Below are 23,780 nucleotides of genomic sequence, written 5' to 3'. Positions count from 1 at the left end.
TTCTCAGCTGCAGATGCAGAAGCTAATTGGCTTCAGTTTGATTTCATAAGCCTTTTCCAAAATATTTGTTAATAGCAAAGTATGGTTCCGCTTTCTTTATTAAAAGGTTGCTTCTTAACACAGTAAGTATGTTGACTTCTTGAGCAGTTGCTTAATACAAACGATACTGTGCAAACAAAGATGTTTCTTCTGTATCCTGTAAGTTTACCTTACGCAAGGAAACTGTATTTCATAAAATATTCCTTAATTCTGATTCTCTGAAAGTTTCTTTCTGTACAGCTGCAGTTTCTAGTACTCCTTTTCCCATCTTCTGAACCTGCACCAAAGGATCAGTTAGCAGGTGCAGGCCGTGGAGTGGTCATCCAGTGTTTGGCAGAATATAAAATGAAAAGATACAGTATGTGGTATCTCAGTTACTTGCATTTTCTTGTAATCTATCTTGGCACAAGACAGAGAAAAAATAATGCCTAATCTTTCTTTAATGTGTAAGCAAAGGACTACGAAGCAGACAGTCACCTATGCATCTCTTAAGTATAGCTTATTTATTACTCTGGCAAAAGGAAACACTGGTGTTGAAGCAGAGATGTCAGTGTTGCTCTCTACTGTGTTTTTGTGTTGACTATGTTTAATCCAAGTTAAATACTTGCATGCTTTGAGGAGCCAAGAGGTGAGTTCTGTGGAAAGATACTTCCAACATTTTTGAGCTGCCCAACACCTAGTAGGTAACTTTCTCAACTTTGTTTCCAGTTGAAAGTAAGCCACTGGGGCCATTTCTCACTGTGGAATCACTCTGGTGATTAATAGATATGTTGTGTTCATGTTACTTTTCTTCTTGGTCTGCAGGGGCCCATAAGGTAACCAACCTAATGCTTTTTAAAGTTGAACATTTTCCAGCATTTGTGTGGGGTTATAAATGAAGCGCTGCCTCCATGTATCATCCCAAGAGCTGCTTTCTTTCACTGTCCTCCCCTGACATAACAGTAACAGAAAGGGGATGGGCTTGTGCTGAAAGTATAGCTGGCAACAGTCTATGTAATGAAAATCTTCTTGCCTTTCCACAATGCCAATAATTCTTGAGGAAGGAGGAGCGCTCTGTATCACTTTTCTAGCAGGATTGCGCATACTTTATGGGAACATTCCTTTGCCACTTATGAGCAAGAGCTCACTAACTCGTCCGTACTGTAGGAATATCATTTCAATTCACATTCAATTAAGCTATGTATATACAAGTTGATTATGACTTGGGACAGATGAGCATTGATTGTAGCCATTTCCTGGAAACAAGCTGCAAAGTGACCCTATAGTCATTGGGATGACAAAAACACTTTTACAGAAAGTATCAATATTTACAGTAATATCAAAAGTATCTGATTTTCTTAGAAAAAGTTGAGGACCTTGAAAACCAATACTATTATTTTTAAAGTATATTTGTAAAAAAGGATATTTTTTTTTTGATTCATGCTGGCAAGAGTGGAGTTGAGATTTTTCTTTTTTCTGGTGTTACTTGCACTGTCTCATAACATCTTATGACAAATCCACTTCTATCAGAGTATCTAGGAGTGCTGCCTTTTTTTCTTGCCAATCTCTTGCTGTTACATAAGTACAATCTCTTAAAAAAGGCAGGAAAGAGGGAAATGCTCTCCCAGCCCCTGGAGCTATTGTTCCTGAGGCAGTTGGGTGGCTAAATTGTTGTGTGGCTTTGCCCTCTCTTACCGAGGTTCTAGCGAAAGGCAGTTGAGTATCTAGACGTGTTGTGGGCAGGTTCTTCGCTGCGTGCGTGTCCGGAGAGCTCCCGGCAGCGCATGCGGGGCTGTTGGGGAAGCACGGCTTTGCAGCGCTGACTCGGCGGCTTCCCAGTGCTGCTGGGTGCCTGATGTCATGTGGATGGACAAATCCTTTAATCCTGGCGAACGGGGGCCGCGCGGGGCCGCGCTCGCTCATTTGGGCAAATCGGCCTCGGGGCGATGAGCTCTGCTGCGGGTGTCTGCCCTGCCGGGCGCTCTTCAGCCTCTGGAAGCAGGGATAGATGATGTGTTCCTGTGTGTGTGGCAACGGCTCTGCGTCCCGTGGGGAGCCGCTGCCGCCAAGGTTGTGCTGGAGCATCCCGGAGGATCCGCCGCGGCGCGGGGCGGCTCTCCAGCCGCTTCCCTGCGCGCCGGTTTCCCGCGTTGCATCTCCTCGGCATGGGCCACGCTGTTTATTTCCCACCTCCTCATCCCGGGATTGTTGTGAGGGTGCCAAGGCTTGTAGATCCGTGGCTCTGAGCAAGGCGGGGGGCAGAGGTCATAGTCAAGGCCATTAATAACAAGGTGCAAACGGCTGGTTTATATGTAACGTGAAGCTTTTTACTTATTTCATTTTTGAACTTTGGGGGCTCTGTTTGCTTATGGAGCACTTGGTGTCTGGTACCTATTTAGGCTGAGAGCAGGCAATTGGGTTCCTTCAGGCCTTCAGAGGAATGCAGCAAATTGTTCTCTGGTGTTGTAATTCTGCTGGGATAACTGGAGCTTATTTGTCTCACTGCTTATTAAATGCATACTTGTCTTGAGGTCCTCTCTTTTTTCTGAGAAACATTGGGTGAATCCCAAGGACCACAAGTGAGAGGAGGATTCCAGGGGGAGGGGGAGAGCGGAGAGCCTGCACCTCTACAAGCCCCATCATCGGCCTGCGGTGCCAGCGGCCAGGAGGGGTTAAATAAGAAAGTAAATTCCCTTGCAGAAAAGGAGATGCACATATGGGGTTCTTGCAGCCATAAATTAATTTTGCCCATTCCCCCCTGCCCAGAGAATGACAGGCTGAGGGGAAACGCACCTCCCAGACTACTAATATATGGGGCGTGTAGATGGGAGCCACATGAAAGTGAGATTTTAGACTAGGAGCAGCTGTGGAGGTAGGAGCAGATGTGCATTGATGCTGCATTCGTGACAGAGGACGGGATCGGCAGCGCGTCGGAGCGGGATGGATCCGCAGCCTGCCGGGCTCTGCTGTCGAGGAGGAGCAGGCTCCTTGTCCGGTGCTAACCAACCTGATCTCCCACTCGTGGCTCAAAAATACTCCTAAACATCAGGTACTTTGGCAATAGCAACTGTTGTCTCAGCTCACATTTAATAAAGATGGACACAAAGGAAAGGCAGTTTCAGTTGCCAGCTCTTGTGGCCTCCTGGCTATTGACTCCCTTTCTTGAGCCTCGTGATTGAGGCACGGTCTGCAAGCCCCGGCCCTGAGCACTGTGATTGGGGATGGGGCTGACAGGCGAGGAACTGTCCTTGCCCAGCTTTCCTTGGTGCGTCTTGCTTGTCATTAGACCCTTTGGCAAGTCCTCTTCTTGGGGAATGCTGCGTAACACACCTGTGTTGGTGTCAGTGAGGCTGCTTCCGTGGAGATGCACGCAGTTCTCCGTGGGGAATGATCTTGCTTTGGTTATTTCTGGCCAGTTACACTTTTTACTCTAGATACGTTCACTGCTGCAATTGTACCTTGGCCTCATCAACTCAAACCCTGCTCCTAAGAAGCCTCTTGATTTCCTTGGTGTTCCGGCTGTGTCATCAGTTATAACGGTGTGACGGGGTGTGCGACCTGCGTTCCCCTGCCCTGCCTCGCCGTGACTCGTGTTAGCAGAAATACCCCAATAAACCCGTCCCCGGGGTCTGGACGCGCTGCGGGAAGAGGGCGGTTATTGGGATAACCCCCGTGGAACGTGGCCTCGCTAGGGAAAACGGCCGGTAGCCAAGGGCACCTATTGGAGCCTGCTGCGTAGCTGAGGCGCGAGGGCGAGCGGGAAGGGTCTGTGCTAGCGAGGAGGCTCTAGGACGAGCACTGTGCGCTCTGGATTGCTGTAGGCCACAGAATTAACCTCCCTGTTGGTACCTGCACCTAGGAGCAGCGTCTGCTGTCACCCCGGCCTCAGGCACTCGCGTGTGATTTAGTGCTCTGAGATGGGTTTGCATCCGGCGGTTCCTGCGTCTTCTCTGTCTTCCTGTGTGTCCTGTCCAGCGTTCTCGGGGGAGGTAAGTTGCTCAGAAACTCATTAAGCAGTTAATTCTGCTCCTTGTCCCTGGGTTCAGGCATGCTTTTGACTGCAGGATAATTAGAACATGATCCTCCACGAAAGGTTGCCCATACACTTCAGGCAAATTACTTAAGAGGGGCATGTGAGTGGAGCCGAGTATTCCCTGACAACACTCCAGCCTTCATAAACTTTTAAAGATGGAAAACATCTGTTTTCCGAAAGCGACTGCGCTGAAGGCCTCATTTGTTAGACAACATGCAACAGCCTGGACGTCACGGAGCCTGTGAGCGAACATCCTCCCACCCGAGCAGCGAAGGCTGCTGCAGCCAGCGGGCACGTTGCAGGGTTTGTGTTTCTGCCCTTGGCTCCTCGGTGAGGGAGGAACAAGGTACCTGTCAGCAAGGCACCTGCAGGAGGGGTCGAGCGTGGAAACTCCCTGCGGCTGCAGGAGTGCGGGACGGGGAAGGAGGTGACGTGCCGGGCGCTGCCGTCCCCTCCGCCCGCTGCGTCCCCGGCAGCCCCGAGGGCTGGTGTTGGCGGAGCGGGATCGGCCGCGCGGAGCTCCCTGCGCCCTGGCGCGGCTCCTGCGCGATGCCCCTTTGCTTTCAGACGGGGAATGCTCCCCCTCTCCCCTCCATCTCCCATGTTCCCTGCTGAAGTCTCTTGCAGGAAAACCTGTCTCACGTGGTGCACCTGGTGGACTCAGACTGACCGCGCTGCATCCACGGCTGATGCTGATACTCGTACCTGCTTTGCAGTGTTTGTTCTTGAAACTCATTGCTGTGAAGTACTGAATTTAGTCCTGTCTGTGAAAACTGGTGGAGCTGGCGTGTTGCCTTCTCAGCTATAAAGTGATAAAGGCATCTAGCTTTAATATTTGATGATAGAGTTTGCAGCCAACAAGGGGGAAGGCAATAAACCCGAGACCATCCGTCCTCAGGATGTCTTGCTCCGTGTTGTGCAATGCTGAACAGCAGCATTCAAGCAGAAGAAATATTGTGGGACCCCAGCAGGAGCCAATGATTAAGCTGTTGTTTGTCAGGTGGGTCCACAAATCCACTAAGAACCCGCATTTCTGTTGGAATAGAGCTCCCACAAGTGCTCTGGAGCGAAAGCAGCGTTTACCAAGGGCTGACCCTTGGGTCTCGTGGCACAGGGTCCTTCACAGCCTGTGGCGCATGTGTTGCTCCAGGGAAAGGACAGAGGAGACGCTTGGATTGATTGCAAAGGGGGCAGCACTTTTTTTAAGGCCATCTGAACTGGATGGTAAGTGGAGCAGTGATGAAGTTGTACGAGCGTGGATCGGACGGCGTTGGCTGCAGTGGGCTCGACGTGCCCCGAACCTCCTGCCTTCACCCGTGGCATCCCTGCAGCCGGCAGCAGAACAAACCCCTGTCCAAACCGCCCGTCCTTGGAGTTCAGAGGGCTCTGAAGGGCCTGGGGTGACGCCCGGGAGCCTCCAGGACAAGCGTGAGCTTGGCTGCGAGTTCTGCACGAGCAGTGAGAGGGGGAAAGGTGCAGCTGAGCCCTCTTGGGCCTAATCCGCACCGAGTTCAGCAGAGACGTTTCTGGTTTAATTCTGTGAAATAGGAGGTAGGAGCCGACTTCTTCGGGCCATTCCCAAAGCCCAGGTGCAGTGTCCTTGGACCCGATATGCAGGAGGCAGGTGACGGGCCTGGAAAGCGCAGCGCAAAGCGTGGAGCAAAGGGGTTTAAGAGCTGCACAGATCGGGAGTTTCCTGCACGGCCTCTGCTCCCCGGACGGCTCCGCTCCGAGGGCTGCAGCGCTGCTGTCGGGTTCCCGGCGTTCTGGGTCGCTGCCGCCCTTCGCGTGTGGTTCTGTTAATGTTTCTCCCGGTAACTTGTCCGTGGTCCAGCAGAACTGGCGGATGCTGCTTTCCCAGAGAAGCGTCTCCGGAGCTGCCTGCGCCGCGATTGCCCCGAGGCCGCGGCTGAGATTCTTCGAGCACTTCCTGTCAAAGCAGTTTTCTCTCGCCTCATGAGCCTCATATTTCCCAGGGCCATCGGGTGAAGCTGTCTCAGCGGTGGCGCTTTGCTCGGAGCAGGTGGGTTAGGAATAATCCCCTCGGTTCAGTCCTGCCCTGCGGCTCCGAAGGTCCCCCCGAGCCCCAGGGCCGTCCCCTGCCCGGCTCCGTCTGACGCCACTTCTGCCTCCGGAGCATTTATCAAACCGGGGTGAGAGGGGAGCAGCTCTCGGCCACGCGGTTACTCACCGCAGAACTGCGGTGATGAGTCCTGCAGGCTGTGAATAGAGCCCTGGTGCCTGCCAGAGGGTGTTACACTTCTCAAGCTTCAGCATGTGCTCAGAAAATCCAATGATTTAGGTAAATTTCTTTTTGGATAATTTAGTGTACAAATGAGAGTTGTACCAAGTAAGTCTGTGTGGATTGATACTTTTTAATGAGTCTCTATAAAGCATCCTTAAACTATATTAAGCATCTCTGTCATCAGCGCTCGCCCAAACAAGCAAGGAGAAGGAGTTGAGGGCATCCCTAGAGCTGTGAAGGGTCAATCCCCACCGCACATCCCAGCAGCTCCTGGCTCCTGCCCCTCTGAGCGCTCCCCTTGGAGCTGGGAGCTGTTAAGGATTCCCCACCCCATGGGGAAGCCAGGGAATCATCTGGGATCTCCTGCTTGACCCTGCACTAGGTGGCCTGGGATGTCCTGGTCCTGTGGAGGGTCTCCATAGGTCTCAAGTGACTCCGTTTTGTGAGGAAAAATGCCCGATTCACGGGGTGGGGAGGTCTGTGCCTAAGGGCAGAGCCCGGGGGCGGGAGGGCAGGATGAAGAGCTGTGGATGGAGGATTCTCTGCACAGCTGGATACACAGCAACTCAAAAACCAAAGGACATCATTTTCTGATATAGGTTTATAATGAATTCTGTCTTAAAATAATAAGCAGTATACACAACATACAAGTGAGTTTTACAGAGAGACACTGTTGCATCCATTGACTTCCAAACCTACCAGTCAGCTCACAGGCTTTGCTCTCTCTACCCCTCTGGTTACCGTGAGGACACGGAAAGCCCTTGTCCTTCTGCAGGGATCCGGGTTTGTGACGACCGTTTCCAGCACCACCGTCACCATCGCTGGGGAGCGAGGAGAAGCTCCCGCGCGGATGCCGCTCCGGTTCGGCTGCTGTCGGATGCCACTCTGCTCCGGAGAACATCAAGATCATCGGACGTGGGTAAGAACCTGCAACACCCTCCTCCTGGCCTCGCAAAAAGGTAAAAGCAAGAGTGCTTCCTGCAAGAGTTTCTTATTTGGAGCTATAGTTTGCGCTGGTGAAACTTGACTGCAACAAGTTCTCGGGGAGGTGCAGGGTTTGTCCCCCGGGCGCTGCGCTCCGGGGCCGCTCGTCCCTTGGCCTGCTGAACGACGGGCAGCCGCAGTTCCACGGTTTAAGCAAGGATTGCAGACTCCTCCTAGGTCAGAGATTAGTTTTGCTGCGCAAATAGAAGGGTCTCCGGTACCTCCTGGGAAACGTAGTCCTTTCTTTAGTGCTTTGCAGAATTAATTAAATAAAAGCCATGCAGTTGAGCTACAACTCCCAGATTGCCATGGCCTGCGGTCGCAGGTCTCCCAAAGGTGCCGGGGTTGCAGCCGGTGCTTCCCTGCGCTGCTCCCGCGCGCTCAGGTCTGGTCCAACCACTCGGCCCGCTTGGGCGCCTTGCACGTGTGCACGTCCACAGTGTCCTCGCACTCCTTGCAGCGCACGGCGCAGCACCAGTGGAACTTGCACTCGCACTTGGTGACGCGGGTGACACGCGTGGTGTCGTACCCCCGCCCGCAGCACATCACCTCGCAGCCGTCCGTGCCGCGGGACATCTTGTTGCACACGCGTCCCGCTGTCCCCAGGGAGCCTGCAGGGAGGAACGCAGGGGGATTAGGCTCTTCTTCCCCATCTGCTCCTGCTCCAGCCCCCACGTGTGGTTTGCAGGGGGTGTGCTGGGCACTGACCCCAGCTGTGACAGTTTTACAGGTGGGTAAATGCAGGTGTTCCTGCTGCCAGAGCCCGGGCTGCAGCTAATGACTCAATTAGCAAATTAGCAGCTCAGAGCACGCGACCTCCTGGCTGCTCCAGTGCTGCAAACACCATTAGTCTTCCCCAGGGAGCCCGTAGCGAGGACGGCGGCTTCCCCGGCTGCCCGCGGCGTTCGGAGCGGGAGCCACCGGCTCGTCCTGCTCCAGGGGCTGGCTTGGGAACGTGGCTCAGGGCAGTGAGCACAGGGGCAGCAGCAGCTTTCTGGAGCTGCTGAGGGCACTTCCCTGCTTTAATGCTATTAATGGTTACTTTTTTTTTTTACCTGCTGACTTGTCCATCACGCAGTAATCGGGTGAGTTCTCAAAATACACCAGGTCCGTTTTCGTGGGCTTCCTGAAGTTCTTGTTGGCCAGGGTGAAGCCGGTGCCGTCCTGGTTCATCGTCACTTGGATGGCCCCGTTGTACTTCTTCCGCAGGTGGTCCCCCGTTTTGCGGAAGTCCGACATGGCCAGCCAACAAGTCCTTAGCGTGCAGGAGCCGCTCACGCCGTGGCACTTGCACTCCAGCTTCAGGAAGCGCTTGACGGCCTGTGGGCAGAGAGGAGCAGAGGAAGGGGAGGCCGTGGCCCGCGCGTCCTTGGCGGAGCAGGTTGGACCTTGTGGTGGCGCGGGGCCCTTCTCCCTGTTGGCAAGGGCTGCCCAGGGGTCTGGGCGCGCTGCCCGTTGGAAGGGCCCTGCACGTGAGACGGGAACGGGGCGGCTCGTCCTGCATAGAGCAGGGTTTGCCCTGCCCTGGTGCCCGGAGGAAGGAGCAGCGCAAGGAGGCCGTGCCGGGGAAAGCGGCCTCCGGACGGGGGCAGCGCGAGGAGGCTGCGCCGGGGAAAGCGGCCTCCCTCCCTGTGAGCCCGGGCAGCGCCGCGTCCCGGCCGTGTCCTGGCCACATCCCGGCTGCGCGGGGAGCTCCGGGCTCGGCCGGCCCACGGGCAGGGAGCAGCCGCCCCGGCCGCGCGGGTCTCTCGCGGGGTCACTCACCATCCTGCCGCAGCGGTTGTTGTGCAGGTTCATCAGCGCCCGCGCGTCCTTCACCCTCTTCTCCTTGGCGTCCACGAAGGCTTTGGCGAACCTGATGCCGTAGTTGATGTTGTCGCTGCAGCCGCCCCAGTCGAACTCCCCGCGCTCGTCCTTGGCGCGGCCCCTCTTGAGCGGGTCGCAGCCGCACGCCTTGAGCTCGCCCTGGCTGCAGGCGCGCGTGATGGCGTAGACCACCCCGGCCGAGGAGATGGCGTAGACGAAGGCGGCCTCCCTGCTGCCTGTCGCGGGCAGGAGGAGGGCCGTGAGCGCCCGGAGGAACGGGTGGCCCCGGCACCAGGACACAGGGTCCTTCCCTGCTCCCACCTCCCGGGCGAGGGCTGGGGCTGCGCTGGGATGAGGTGGGATGCCCCGGCTACGGATACCCCGGCTCGGGATGCCCCGGCACAGGAGCGGGATCCGGGCCGGTCCCTGCGGGGCTGCCGGGGCCGTTCCTGCCCGGCGCGGGTGCGATCCCGGGCTGCGGGCGGCCGGGACAGCTTTGCCCTGTGGGCAGCACCGGGAGGTCCCGGCAGCGCCGGGTGCCGCCTGGTGTTTTATGGCTCTGATTTGAACCCACAGCTGGTTTTGAAATGCTGTGAAAGAAGCTGCAAATCAAAACCATGTTCGTCCTTGTTCTGAGAGCCTTTGAAAGCAACTTCAAAGGGAGCAGAGCTCTCTGCCGCGCGGGATGCGGTGGGGCAAGGAGCTCACGATTCCCAGTCCTGGGACAGGATGGGGGTCCCAGCGGAGCCCGCGGCCGGCGCGAGCCCCGCGCTCGCCCTTGCCATGCGAGGGAACGGCGCCTTCCCACGTGAGCCGCTGATTCCTGGCCAGCGCTGCTCTCCAAATATTTATATATCCCATTACTGTTTACATATAGGCCTGTTCTGCGGAGGTGTCTCCTCCTTCCCTTCTCCCGCCCGGTGCAGTCTCCGTGCGGCGCTGCCCTTTCCCGTCCCCGTCGCCGTTAGGAAGGGCAGAGCTTCCCGCGCGGACGCAGCCGCCCGGCCCCTTTGCACGAGGTGCATCCCTGTGCGCGAGCACGCGGTGCCCGGGGCCCTGCAGGCTCTGGGGCACCGAGCGCTGGCAGGGGCCGGCGCAGGACCCCGCGGGTCCCTGTCCCCTTTGCAGCGGCTCTGCGGGACCTTCCCGTCTTCGATCCCCGCTGCCTCCTTGGTGGAGAAACCTCCATGTCTCCAGCCAGAGCTCCTCTCCATGCGGATCCCCCGCTCCCGCCTCACCTCCATGCACTTGCTGACTCAGGGATGCAGAGGAATTTGGATGCGGAGCTTCTCGTAAATCTAGAGGGAGTGACTCGCTCCCCCCTGGGTGTTGCACGCTGCTGTTCCTGGGTCTGATTTCTTATTTTCTACTGCAAAACGTCTTCCTTGCCCCAGGAAGAACACGGCTTTATCTGTGTGCCCAGGTTTCTGAGTGCAGCTGCAGCATTTTCCCATCAAAACGTGATTTCAGGGAACAGGGGTATTTTGTGAGGAGGTGCTGGCGGGAGCACCTTTATCCCCTTTCTGTTGTTATTTTTCAAGCCAGTTCTGCAAAGCGAGCCCCGCATGAGCCCCCTCTCCCCCCAGCCGCGCGGGCACCTACTTCGCAGCATGACCCTGCCGAAGACGGTGTGGTCGCGGTCCAGCGTGCTGCAGTTCCAGCGGTGGTGCCGGAACTGGTGCTGGCACTCGCGGATCCACTCCTTGGCGCCCTCGCCCACGGACTGCATGATGTCGGGGTAGCGCTGGCACAGCTGCCGCTGCTTGTTCACCAGCCCGGGGATGTTGTCGCAGATCACCCTGGCGCCCAGCGCCCCGATGTACCTGCAGCGGACACGGGCGTCAGCGCGGGCGGCTGCCGCGGTGAGTCGGGGCTCCCTCGTCCCCTTCCCTCTCCAGCTGTGCCGCTGCTCCGGGACATCCCTCCTCCGCGCGCATCCCGCAGCTCCGGGACATCCCTCCTCCGCGCGCATCCCGCTGCTCCGGGGCCGCCGCCATCGAGCGGGCGATGCGCGAAGGGGCCGGTGCCGCCTGGGCCCCGGGGGATCCCACTCCTCCCATCCCAGGGATCCCCGTCCTTCTGTCCTGACGCCTTTAAAGCGGCGCCAACAATGGGGACGAGGGTGGAATTTTCCGTGTCTGTTCCAGCTCGCCTCGTCCCTTGTTTACCCCAGCCGGGATGCGGATTCTTTGTGCTGGAGAGCGGTTTTGCCACATGCCGCGGAGCTGCAATCCTGGCTGGGAGGGAAGAGGTTTGGGTGGGAATCAAGTTTTTCAAACCCCCAGCTTGGAACTAAGACCCTCCCTTCAATAGTAACAAAAAGCAATAAACTGGGGCAATATTTCATCGTGTCTCTGGCCATGCTCTATCACTTCCATCAGACCCTGCGTTAGCTCACAGACCTAGGAAAGCTCTGCAAACGCAGGCAGTGATGGGATCGTTTTTTCCTCTTTTTTTAAAAAACAAAATTGTTTAGACCCTGGCAGAAGCACAAGGTCATCTCGGGCTGGAGCGGAGGATGACAAACGGGCTCCGCGCGCCAGGACGCCCGCGGCGGCGCGTCCTCTTCGCAGGCGTCGCTTCCACCGCGCGGGAGGGCCGGCAGCTCCCGACGAGCGGAGCCGCCGCTCCGGGCGCCGCGAGGCCCCGCGCGGCCCTCGGTCCCCGTCCGCGCTCGGCATCGCCGAGGGAGACCTGGAGAGGAGCAACCGCGTCCGTGAGCAAAAGGCGTTTGTGTCCGACGGTTCCCATGGGCCCCAGCCTGGATTAAACTCAGAAACGTGTCCTGGGACTCCTCTGGCATTGGAAGGTGGCACAAAAAGGGGAAAAGCTCCTCCTTTGTCCTGGGAAGCCTGCAGTCATGCAGGCAAGAGCTGCCCCTCCATTTCACAAGAATTTCTCCATTACGCTGCAGTGGAGCCAGATGGGGAACAACTGAAAATTTCCTGCCCAGCAGAGTTTTGGGAGGGAGAATAAAACCAAACATTTGTTTTGGATTGATTCAAATCTTCCTTCCCATTATATTTCCAAAAATTGATGATATCTATAAATGCTGAAATGGATAATGAATGTTCTGAAGAAATCCCTAATCTGCTTATCAGAACAGCCTGCTTCATTTTTTTAAAAATGAGGTTGTGTTGACGGTGGTGAACCTGAGCGAAATGCTTTACCCCTGGGAACAGAAAATCCCTTCCAAATTCCTGATCGTTTTCCCTTGGGCTCTCCGTGAGGAGAAGCCTCCGCGGGCGGGCGCAGGGCAGGCTGGTCCCGCGCGGTGCTGCGGGGCCCGGGCGGCCTTTACGCGCCGGCTCCTTCCAGCACCACCGGGAGAAGCCGGGGGCTGCGGACCCTGCGGAGCGCCGCAGGACTCGCGGTTCTGGGCACCTGCCTTCCTCCTCCTCCTCCTCCTCCTCCTCCTCCTCGCCTTCCCGCAAGGAGCGGCCTGCAGCATCCCGCAGCCCCGGGTTAGGAGGGAAGCGCTCGCGGGCCCCGGTGCAGGCGGCGACGCGCTCCCGGCTCCCGGCTCTCCCTGTCCCGTGAGCAGATCCGCAGCCGAGCGGGGCTCCTCGCCGCCCGCCCCAGCGCGTGGGGAACAGGAGAGAGCCGTCACATGCTGCTCCCAGTTGTTTTTCTTGTTCTAAGAGTCTGCTGACTTCTACTCTTGTAAACAAGGAGAAACCTAAATTGCTTCTAAGATAAACATGCAAATCAGAGGCAGACGCATCTATTTGCTTGGCAGCGTGCGCCTGGTTTTAACCCTGTTCCGATGCTCGCGGCCGCGCTTGGCTCCCGCTCCTCCCCGAGAGCGGGTCCCCGGGCGCTCTGCGGGACGCCGTGGCCTGTGTCGTGTCTCTGCCCTCCTCTAAGTCTAACCTGGCTCTAAACCTTGGGGACTTGAGGTTTTCACGTCTCCTTTTGCTCTTTCCAGCAGCACCGAGAGGAGGGCGAAGCTGGGGAGCAGAGCAGGACGAGGCTGTGAGTGATGGAAAGGGGAACTTGGTTTGGGTTTTCTTAAAAATAAGCAGCCCCCTGCAATGTAGACCTGGGGCACCTGTGGAGTTTTGCTATTTGGAGCTGTTGGTAGAAATTTTGTTTTACTCCTATAACGTTATCAGATGAACCCCTTCCTGTGTGAGGACAGCCCTCCTGTCCCCAAACAGGCAGTGGCAGTAAAATGACCCTTCTCTACATGTATCTGAGAGAGAAGGGATTCTGGAAAGAATGAAAATATTTCATGGGAAAGAGTAAATTTCAGGGGCACCGGAACTTGCCGAGGTTGTAACTTCTTCACCACAACACCAAGGTGTTGTTCAGAAGTACATTGACATTATAAACCAATTCTTGATTATATCCCTATGTTAGATGAACTGTGGTATCTCATATTTCATTTTACATCATTTTTTATGGCATTGAAACAAAATACTTGAGCATTACTTGAATTCAAAAGGGTCTCTCTCTCTGAGACAAACCTTGCTTCAGAGCTAAAAGAACTGTTGGAAAGTTGGATGCTCCTGCAGAACACAAACCAGGCTTGCACCGGTGCAGCAAAGGCACAGTTTTAAATTGGATTGCACAGTCAGACTTCATTTAAAGTCAATATCCTAGGCTGAATTTGTGCAGGGAGCAGGGACCCGCTCGGACCAGCGTTCCCGTGCGGCTGGTCCCTGCGCGCCGGGGGCACCCGGCACTGCCGGGCTGAGCGCGGCCGGATCCTGCCCTCGGAGCAATGCGGGCGGCCGAGGTTTAGCTCTGCCACGTGGCACGCGGCCCCTGAACTTGATCCCTGTGATGGCTGCGGACGCCTGTCACATCTAGCTCTCCTGCCTATTATTACTCGGGCAAATAACGTCAGCATCATTTGGAAGAAATGCGAAACGCGGAGCCCGCGCGCAGCTGGGCCGCTCCGGGACCTGCCCTCGGCCCCGCGCGGCCCTGGGAGCTCCTCGGGCGCTCTGTGCAGCCGGGTGCGCTCTGAGCATCCCGCGGCTCCTGTCCTGCACCCGCAGTGGGATCCGTTCCGGCAGCGCCGTGACGCAAGGACAGCCCCGTCGCGGTGCCGTGAGTAGCCCCGATGCTGGGGACCCGTGTACTGACGCCGGCTGCCCTGGGGACGCTCCCCACACGTCCCCGTCTCCTCGCAGGAGCTTCTTGCCCATCCTGGCCCTAGGCTGAGGACTTGTGCCCAGAGCAGCTTTACTCCTCATCCTGCAGGAGCAGAGCTGAGACAAGAGCTTGGCCTGGCTGTTCTGGGGCAGGAGACACTGCAGGAGTCCGGATCCCGGGGGAACTCACTCCTCCATTGCTCTCACGGCTCATCTGATTATCCCAAAGGATCAACCTGGGGGCCAAGCTGCACTGGCTGCTTTTCCCTTTCCTCCCCAGGAAATCTTCTTGGTGGAAGACTGGAGAGCCCATGGCAACTCTTGGAGACACATCCTTTAGATAGGATCAAATCCATCATTTCTGCCTCTTTGATAAAGAGAGCAAATTCCGAGGAGCCTGACAACACTTTACCTCCTCGAGTTCCTTGCATACTTCCAAGGATACTGCACTTCCCTTCCTCTGTTCCCCATGGCTGTGGGTAGAGAATTTATAGCAAATTGCAAAGCGCTTTGGGTTGCAAGGTGCTATGGACATTTGAGATATTATTTTATTATTATAAACCCTGAGTATTTTATTAAGCCCCACTGGGAACAGGGCCATCCTGGCCTGCTGGAATTGTTAACGCCTTGGAATGATTAATAGTCCTAATTTCCTCACTTAGAGCCACTACTCTGTATACTGAGAGTGTTAGTCTCACTTGGATAATTTTTAATAGCATAATGTTGGGCCACTACCAGCCTGTGCAATGTGCACGTCCCTCGCTCTTTGCACTGTGGTCTTTTCTTTTTTCCCTTGTATGTCAACGTTTTTCCAACTGTGTTCCTTTGAATCTCTGGTGGAGTCTCTGTGATCTCCTTGCTTTGGTGAATAGCTTGAAGAGAAGGTTACTGTGGAAAGGGTTGTTCTTGAAATGCCTCGAAATGCTTGGAAATGCCCTGTGCTGCCCGTGCTCAGGACAGTGCCACCATCTGTTCTGCCTGGTCAGAGGGACTTCGGTTGTTCCAAAACCAAAGTCCCTCTTCGGTTGTGGCAACAAGCGGTTGTGGCATCACGGCAAGATGCGCTGTGAGCAGAGTCAGCAGCCAAGCCTGGAATCCTTGGAGCATGCACAGCAAGAGGAGATGCAGAATGAGGGAATAAAACACGGGGTCCTCTCTGGTGCTTTCTGAAATATTGACCAAAATCTGGTGCAGCGAGAGCTGAGAACTGTTCTCTGATGAATTTTTTGGTCATGCATGAGGACAAAGCAAATTGCTCATCAAAAGTGCTCTTTGTCCTTAAATACCGGAGAGAGTTTGCTCTTGTGTGTTTCTTTTTAAGAAATATCCCTATAGGTAAAAACGACCCTAATGAAAAATGAACTAAGAAGCACAATTAGGATTATTATAATGGAGCGCTGTGGCTGAGGGAACCCATCTGTTCCAACGTGCTCCTACCAGCGAGCACCAGAACTGCTGCAAAGGCCAGAGAGTTCATTTTCCATCAGCCTGATGTTGCTTTAAAACTTGCATTTCAAAGCGAGGGCTGCCTGGATCGCCGGAGCTGCGGAGCACTCCGGGATAAAGACTTCCCGGTCACTGACCTCCCGCTATTATTACCACGCGAAGCACTTTGCAGGAGCAGCCGTGCACCGGGGCAGCCCTGCAGCACCGCGGCCTGCGGCTTCGCCCCGGGGCCGGCTCCCTGCCCGGAGCGTCCGTGGGGAGCGGAGCAGGGCCGGGAGCCGAGGTCCTGCGTGGGGATGCACGGGTGCAGTGCCGGTCCTGGAGGCCTGGCGGGCCCTTTGGAGATGGTCTCGTTCAACCCAACACAAGCTGGTGGCCGTGGATGTCACCGGCGCTGTCACCAAACGTGCCGTCACCAAAGGTGCTGTCAGCGCCGCTGCTGTTGCTGCTGCCTGGGGGCTGCCACGGAGGGCAGCCGGTGCCACCCACACATACCCCGAAGGGTTACGCCGCTCGCTGTGAAGTTCCTCTCCTGCAGCTGTCTTTCCCTTGGCTTGGTTTCAAACATTCCTGTTGATGCTATTTCCCCTCCCACACACCTCGATATGGGGCCTGGTTGACTGCGCCCCTCTCTCGTCTAGATCCTCCGGTCACACGTGCGCGGGCTCGAGCTCCCCTTGCGCTGCTCTGTCATTGCCCCTGCACCAAGACTTAGTGCTGGGGCCGGGCAAAAGAGCGAATCCAGGGATGAAGAGCCCTGGAAGCCCCTGCTCCCCCGGCACTCTAGACAACCCCCTTCTCTCCCTGCGCTGCTGCTGGATCTTGGTGTTGGGGATCCCCTTGGGAATGGATCCCATTCCTCCCAAGGCGGATCCAGCACGGGGCCGTGGGCACCTCCCCGAAGCGCGAGCGTGCCCGGTGCCCGCGCTGCCCCGTGTCCCTAGGAGCGCCCTGCCGTCCCTGCCCGCGCCGGCGGAGCGCAGCGTCACCGGGACGCCCGGGCGCCGCGCGCTGCCCTGTCCCTGCGCCACGGCCGAGCTCGCCGGGTTTCCCTTCCCCGGATTTGTTTTATCTCTTCAGGAGCCTGATGCCTCCCATCTGCTCCCATGCAGATGGAATTAAATATTTGCAGTTTCCAAGGGCCGTGGTTCGCAGTAAACAAGCGGGGCGGCGAGGCTGCGGCGCGGGGCTCGCGGGGGGCTGCGGCGGGAGCGCGGGGCGCCCGCCTGCCCGGGCGCTTCCCCCGCAAAACCCTCCGCTCCAAGGGCTCCCGCGGCCGCCCCGGCCGCAGCTCCGCTCGCTGATTCACACGCGCCTGTTTATTGCACGGTGTGTGTTTGTCAGCAGCGTTCGCCTCATGTCCCACAGCTTCTGGGAGCAATTTTGGAGGCCCCCGCGGGGCCGGGCGTGCGGCTCCCCTGCCCGGGCGCGCGGGGCGTCCCGGCCGTCCTCCCGCTCGGCCCTCGGAGCCGCCGGCTCCGCGGGGCTGCCCCGGCCCCGCCGCCGCTCCGGCCGCAGGGCTCACCCATCCCTGGCGCTCCTGCGCCTGACGTCACCCAAAATTAATAATTTGCAGTTGTTTAGAAGAAACATTTGGTTGATATTTCCTCTCCGTGTACTGTGATCAGAACTGACCCATTTTTTTTTCCTATTAATCTACTTTAAAAGTTGACTCTGAAAATGAGAAGCATTTCCTCTATTTCCACAAGTTTATTGTGTGAGAATCCCTAGAAGAATTTGGCAATAATAATAAAAATAAGGAACGATGATGCACCACCAAATGTATTTACTGTAATATCAGTAGTGCTAAAGATGTGTTTGGAAACCTATGTAAATCATTGAATAACATTTTCCCAAACCACAGCTGGTTGAAACCATTTTCAGTAAAACCCAATTTCATCTAAACATGTTATTTTATCAGAGCTGACATGTACAGCAGAAAAGCATTCATTTCGATGAAGGTTTCTCTTAGGAATGTTCTGGTCTACAAAAGAGAAAGCAAAATATAAAACATGAACTTTCCATTTTAAAATGTTTGAATTCTAATTAAAATATATGTATTTTATATATATATATTTAAAGGTCACTGGAACCAATTCCACTTTATGGAAACACTCAGAATTGTGCTTGGCGGCACCGAAGGGAATAGCTGAAAGCACCGGGCTGTGCCGAGAGGAGCGGCTGCTCCCAGCCGAGCGCCAGCGCGCGCAACGGCCCCGATTACCCTGGAAATTGCCCCAGCTCTTTCTTCTCCTGCGACCACGACGCTGCCAAGCCGGGAGTTTGTCTGCAAACTGCGACTGCAGAGCGGTGAGAGCACTAACCCTGCTCCTCCAGAGAAACCACAGTCACGGAGGCTTGAAACGTACCCCATTTTGCTCCAGATTTGGGGAAGGATAACGTTTGGGACCAAGGGAGGCACCATGGTGAAGTTATTTGTGGGGAGGTCAGGTATGAGAGCAAGGAAAATAGATTCTTTTTTTCCCTACAAAAGATTTTGCTTTTCTGCCCACATCTGTGTGTGCAATAGAACTATTCCAGCTAGGGGTGGATGAAACTGTGTCTACTTGGTGTCCTGGTGTTTTTCCAAGTACTTTACCCCATTGCCTAGTCTTGGTTAGAGCATGAGCCTCCCCTGCTCTTGCTTCCTTGGTTATTAAGCAAAATAATCCAACTTTTCCACCACCCCAAGACTCTTCCTTCCTCGCCTTTTGGCATATCCGTAACTGCACCTTCCACGCAGATGTTGTCCTGTCTTCGCCTGCCCTGATGGGTGGGGGCAGATTTTGGGGCTGGAAGCCAGGCCAGAGCTTGTATCAACCTGATCCTTGTGGCTGGTGACTCATTTTCTCACCAGTGATTTCAGCTCCATGGGCTGCGGGAGATCACCCCCGGCTACAGCTGGGAAGCGCCTTGTGATTAGAGTTTGTGCTCTCTTTGTGCCCAGGAGCCGCTGCTGCCTCTGGAAGCAGCTCCTCTTCCTGCATTCCACCTCTGGGGCCTGCTTGCCCGTGGCAAGCAGAGCTCCGGGTGGGCTCCGAGCCACGCTGCGTCCAGGCCCCTTCCCGCCTGGAGCTTCCCCTTCCCTCTCCCCCACGGATCCTGCACCCGAGCTCACACCATCGCGCTGGTCACTGCCTGCCCTGCAGTCAGATACTCTCTCAAACGCAAATCACATTATCAGCATGACCGTAAAGCCCCTCGCAATGTAGCCAGGGCAGTTAGGGAATGCCGGGCACCACCGCTGTTCCTTCGGGCTCGGACGGCTGGGATTTGATTAAGTTCAGCTTCACTCGCTGCCATATGCTAACGCTGACGAGATTGATGTTCAAAGCAGTGTTTTGTGCAAGACTAGAGCGGGCTTTAGGAGAACTTTTCTGCAGCCAACATATTTTTTCTCAATGTTATTGGACTACTACAGCCGTACAGGGGTCACTTGGAAACCCCCTCATTCCCCATTTTCCTAATTCCTCTCACTCTGCATCAGTGAATCAGTCTCTTCCTAGAGGCACGGGAGGAGAACTGTTTCTAGAAGGCTGCGCGTTCCTGTTGCCTCCGCTCTTTCCTACGGCAGCGCTCGGGCTGTCACCGAGCCCGCCGCGCTCGGCCGCGGGAGCCCCGCGGGAGCTTCCTGCAGAGCGGCGCCCGCGGAGCGGCGCGGAGTTGCCCGCGGAGCTGCCCGCGGAGCCGCCCGCGGAGCGGCCGAGCGGCGGCACCGGGAGGCGGCCGCCCCCGCGGCAGGTTGACGGCGCGGGCGGCGGTTTCCCGCGTTGCCTCTGCGGAGGCTGCAGAGCTCGGGGAGCCCCGCGGAGCCCGGGGAGCCGCGCGGAGCCCGGGGAGCCGCGTGGAGCTCGGGGAGCCCCGCGGAGCCCGGGGAGCCGCGTGGAGCCGCGTGGAGCCGTCGCAGCTCCGCGCCCGCCGGGGCAGGCAGAGCCGCCGCTCCGCGCCCGCCCGTCGGGCGCATCGCCCCCTCTGCGCGCCGGTGCCGGTGCCGGTACCGCGGGACTCACCACCAGGAGCAGTCGGCGCAGGGCGGCAGCGCCAGCAGGACGAGCAGCACGAGGGGCAGGTAAATCCGCGGGGCCGCGCCCGCCGGCCCAGCGAAGGCTCCGCAGTGCGCGCGCCCGGGGGCCAAGGCAATCGCGGGAGGCTCGCGGGCTGGACTCAGCATATCTCTGCGGGGCCGCTGCCAGGCGCACGAACGAGCGGCGCGGGGGGCCGCGCCGGTCCCCTCGGGGCGCTCAGAGCCCCGGCTCCGGGCTGCGGGCTCGGCGCGGCTCGGCCCGCCCCGTCCGGGCGGCTGCCGCGGGGCGCATGTTGCGGGGAGCGGCGGGGGCTCCGCGGGGCTGCGGGGGCTGCGGAGCGGAGCGGGCCGTGGCGCTGCGTGCGCGCAGGGCGAGGACGCTCTGGGGATGGGAGCGCGGGGGCCGCGGCCAAATATTGACAGCTCGAGGCGGCTGCGGGTTCTCATTGGGCAGAGTCAGAGCGCGGAGCCGCCGCTCCGGCCACCCCGAGCCCCCTCCCCGCGGCCCCTGCCCCCGCCGGGCCGCCCCCACCTGCCGCCCCGGGCAGCGCCGGGGCCGGGGCCGCCGCCGGCGGGACGGGCAGGACCGGGGCCGCCGTCGGGCCCCGCTGGAGCGGGAGCAGGAACGGGAATGGGAACGGGAACGGGAATGGGAATGGGAGCGGCCCCGGCGCTCTCTCCTGCCCGCTGCCCCTGCAGGGTGAGGAGACGTCGGGGCGGCCGCTGCCGGCGCCCCGGTCCTGGCCTTGGTCCGCAGGCACGGGCAGCAGCCGGAGCTGCCCGGGGCACCCTCTGGGCTGCCCCCTTCCCGGGGAGGTGGCAAGGGGGATCTCAGGGCCCCAGCGGGGTGTGAGGGACATGGAGCTGCAGTGCTTGAGAACCTTGCTCCTGGCAGCAGCTCCTGGTTTCCCATCGCTCCCAGGATCTGCAGGCAGAGGCTGTGCTTGAGCACCCGCTGTCCCTGCCTGCTCCCTCTGCCAGTGCTTCGTGTCCATGTGCACCTGGCCTGCAGAAGAGTCCTCCAGCCCCAGCCCTTTGCTGACTGTGAGGGGGGTCATCTCCCCTCTCCTGCAGCCACCACCTCCATGTGCAGGACAGGGGGGGCAGGTCCCCATGGCCCTGGGCTCTATCGCCCCTTCCTCATCTCAGCAACCTCTGCTCTGGCTGCTTGCAAAGACCAAGCTCACCCAGGAGCTCTCCGCATCCCTGGCTGGCCTCCCTGCTTGCTTCCCTTCCAGTTCTGCTGGTGCAGATGGACCCATGGATTGCCCGGCCTCAGGGAAACCCAGACCAGAAGCTCTCACTTGGTTTTAATCTAATTAAGCTCCTGAAAACTGCAGTGACAGAAAGCCAATGCTGGCAGGGTGCTTGCCTTTTGTCTGAGAGCCTAAGCAGGATATTGTATTGCAGCTTATTGTGGAGCTATTGCACTGAAAAGCACGATATTTATAGAGCGCTGTCGAGGGCTGTGCGTTCAGGCAGGAGCCTCGCTGCAGCCTCTGCCGCTTGCTATGGCCGTGCCAGGCAGGTTTCTCCATCTGGAGCGTTTTTTATTCAAAGCTGGGAGAGCCAGTCCTCCGTCCCCCGTGCTCCAGGGACATGGATGACCCTTGCAGCCAGGGTGCTGAGTTTCTCCATCAACCTAATTCCTTGATTTGGTGCTTTCCTCCAAGGGGAGTGGATCCAAGGGGCCGTGTGGGGACCCCTGCCCCGGGCTGCTCCCCACCTGCGGCCGGGCTGGCGGGGCCGGGGCCGGGGCAGCCCCTGCCCTGCTGGGGCGTCTCGCTTGGCTCCCGCGTCGCCTCGGCCGCCCGCCCGGAGCGCGCCGGGCCCGCGCGCTGCAGCGAGGTGAGCCCGGCTCTGCTTTCACAGGCTCGCGCCGCTCATTAACTTCAAAGCGAGCGGCTCCCGGCTCCGCACAGGTCGGTGCCTCCGGAGGCTCCGGCTGCCTGGGCTGCTCTTGCCGCCCCTTCGGTGCTCCCGAACGAGCGCTACCGCACGCAGGGCCATGGAGGGGGCGAGGGGGGCTGCGTGGTCCTCTGGCCACCGGGTGGGAAGCAGGGGGACCCTGGGGTCCTGGGCACCCCCCTGCATGGCCCAGCAGCGCCAGGGAGGCACCGGCTGCTGGGGGGCACCCTGGGGTGCCCTTGCTGCGCCCAGAGGAGGCTCCGAGCTCTCCCACAGAGCCTGCATAATCCCCAAGGGAACCCGCGTCCCGGAGCGACCCTCCCGCCGACCTCGCCGCCAGCCTATTTCTGATGTGGCCAAGTCCTGCACATGACTGCGAGCTGGCACCAGCCCTGAGCAGGACGTGGGGACGGTGCCATCGGGACCGCAGGGGTGGTGCTGCCAGGGTGGCCGGGGGCTGCATCTGGAGCATCTCCCCCGTGCAGGGCTCAGAGCAGCCGCCCGCAGAGCCGCGTCCCCTGGAGAGGATCTTCATTTCTAGCTGCTCTCTTTGCTCCTTGCATTATTCCTTGGCCTTGTATTGGTATTTCTGCTCCTTGGTGCTGCTGGCCAAGCGCAGGCCGTGCTGCCCCACACGACACCGTCTTCCTGGAGGGGTTTTCACGGCCCCTTTTGGCTGCCCCACGCAGGAGGGGCAATTTTGCTGCCCCCAAATTGCAGCACCTCCAACTTGAAATGTTTTGTGAAACTCTATCAAGCACCCGGGGAAAGGGAGGGGGGTCCCCAGGGCGCAGAAATCTTCCAGCTCTGAGGTTTCAAAACAGTCTTTTCCATTTCCAGTGACTTTTTGTCCTTGCATTGCTAACGTCTTTTTATTCCACACTATAATGCAAAACAAAATTGCAGTTAAAATAATATATTTCCAGTTTATCAGTAAAAGCATTTCAAGGCATCCATTCCTCTGGGTTTTCTTTGCAGATAACCTGGAAATCTTTGGGGTGGGCGATTCTCAGCTGGAACAGAAACAAGTTTTGAAATGTTTTGCAAAGCCAAGATTTCAACTCTGTTGCCAAGTGGTGCGTGGCCAAGGAAAGAAACTATCAGGTATATCTCTCGCATTGTCTCTAAACGGAGATTTTTTCCTATGATTAATAAAAATAGGGAAACAGGGCCAAATCCTGCACATACTTTGACCGGAGGGAGCACTTGTACAAACAGAGCGGCTGGCTCTGGCCGGGAGGCTCAGGCTTCACCCGTGTGTCGAGGGAGGCGGATCCTCACTGTCAATGCGACGAGGATTTATGCTTCCTTCTCCCCAGGAATATGATCGATGCTCGAGTATCAGGAATCCTCATTTCCCCAGTGCAAAGCAAGTTTCTATCCTGTGCGGTGCTGCGGCACGATGCCCTCACACGGGCTGTTGCTCGCAGGAGGTGTCCACGGCTTCCCAAACGGGTCCTGTCCGGAGCCCCGTTTCCTCCAGGGCTGGTGGCAGCATTGGAGCTGCCTTTCCTCTTCCAGTTCCCACTTTTGGGGGCCTTTGGAGACGCAGCATTTCTCGCAGATCCGCGCTGAGCTGCGGCAGCCCTGGTGCAGCTTGCTGAGCCCTGAGGACTCTCCTGTGGATCTCCTGTGGTTTCGTGGCCAGCGCTGGGGAGAATATGCAACAAAAAGGAGAAGGTGGGATAGCAAGGAAGTGCAGGCGGCGCGAGCAAAGCTCCAAACTAGGGCAGGAAATGTACTGCACATAGCTCAACCTTATCACCAAGGATGGATTTGAAGTGCTTCTTCAGTGAGTCATAGTCCCCGAACAGGCCTGAAGGACTGTCCGCCTGCACCGAAAGGCCAGAGAAGTCCAGATCAGATAACGGATTATTACAAAGCCCCCGTGCCTGCCGAGCGGGACGCGCTGCCAGCACAGGGGCGGCTGCTGTCCTCGGCACGGAGAGCAGGACAGGAGGGATGGACATGAGGTGACACCAGGTGGTGGCTTTGGGGAGCCTGTGCAAGGAAAGTGCTGGAGCAGGGAGCCAGGAGCACGGAGCAGGGGTGCATCCACTGCCTGCGCCCCTGCTTGCTGCCCCCCTGAGCTCTGGGAACACCCGGCCTGGCGCGAGTCCCCCGTCCCAGCGCACCAGGATGCAGCGGGAAGCGGCATTGCTGCGGGCTGCGGAGGTGGCCTGTGCTCCACCTGGCTCCAGCTAATCCGCAGGG

The 23,780-nt window shown here is 57.8% G+C and overlaps 1 protein-coding gene across 1 annotated transcript; it reads right to left on the bottom strand.

The window, feature by feature from the left end:
* Positions 1-7,432: 7,432 nt before the first annotated feature.
* Positions 7,433-19,924, bottom strand: WNT2B (Wnt family member 2B). Its single transcript, XM_088538927.1, has 5 exons — positions 19,645-19,924; positions 10,689-10,909; positions 9,045-9,322; positions 8,336-8,600; positions 7,433-7,891 (listed from the first exon to the last, which is right to left on the bottom strand). Exons 1-5 carry the CDS (start codon positions 19,803-19,805, stop codon positions 7,662-7,664), a joined length of 1,155 nt encoding a protein of 384 aa, XP_088395053.1. The 5' UTR covers positions 19,806-19,924; the 3' UTR covers positions 7,433-7,661.
* Between the last annotated feature and the right edge of the window lie 3,856 nt (positions 19,925-23,780).

The sequence above is a fragment of the Tinamus guttatus genome, unplaced genomic scaffold, assembly GCF_059628265.1.
Source record: "Tinamus guttatus ecotype Peru unplaced genomic scaffold, ASM5962826v1 Tinamus_guttatus_pri_ptg001272l, whole genome shotgun sequence".
In the NCBI taxonomy this organism is placed as follows: Eukaryota; Metazoa; Chordata; class Aves; order Tinamiformes; family Tinamidae; genus Tinamus; species Tinamus guttatus.
The sequence above is the reverse complement of the archived record's forward strand: the minus strand, read 5'-3'. Positions and strand labels throughout refer to the sequence as shown.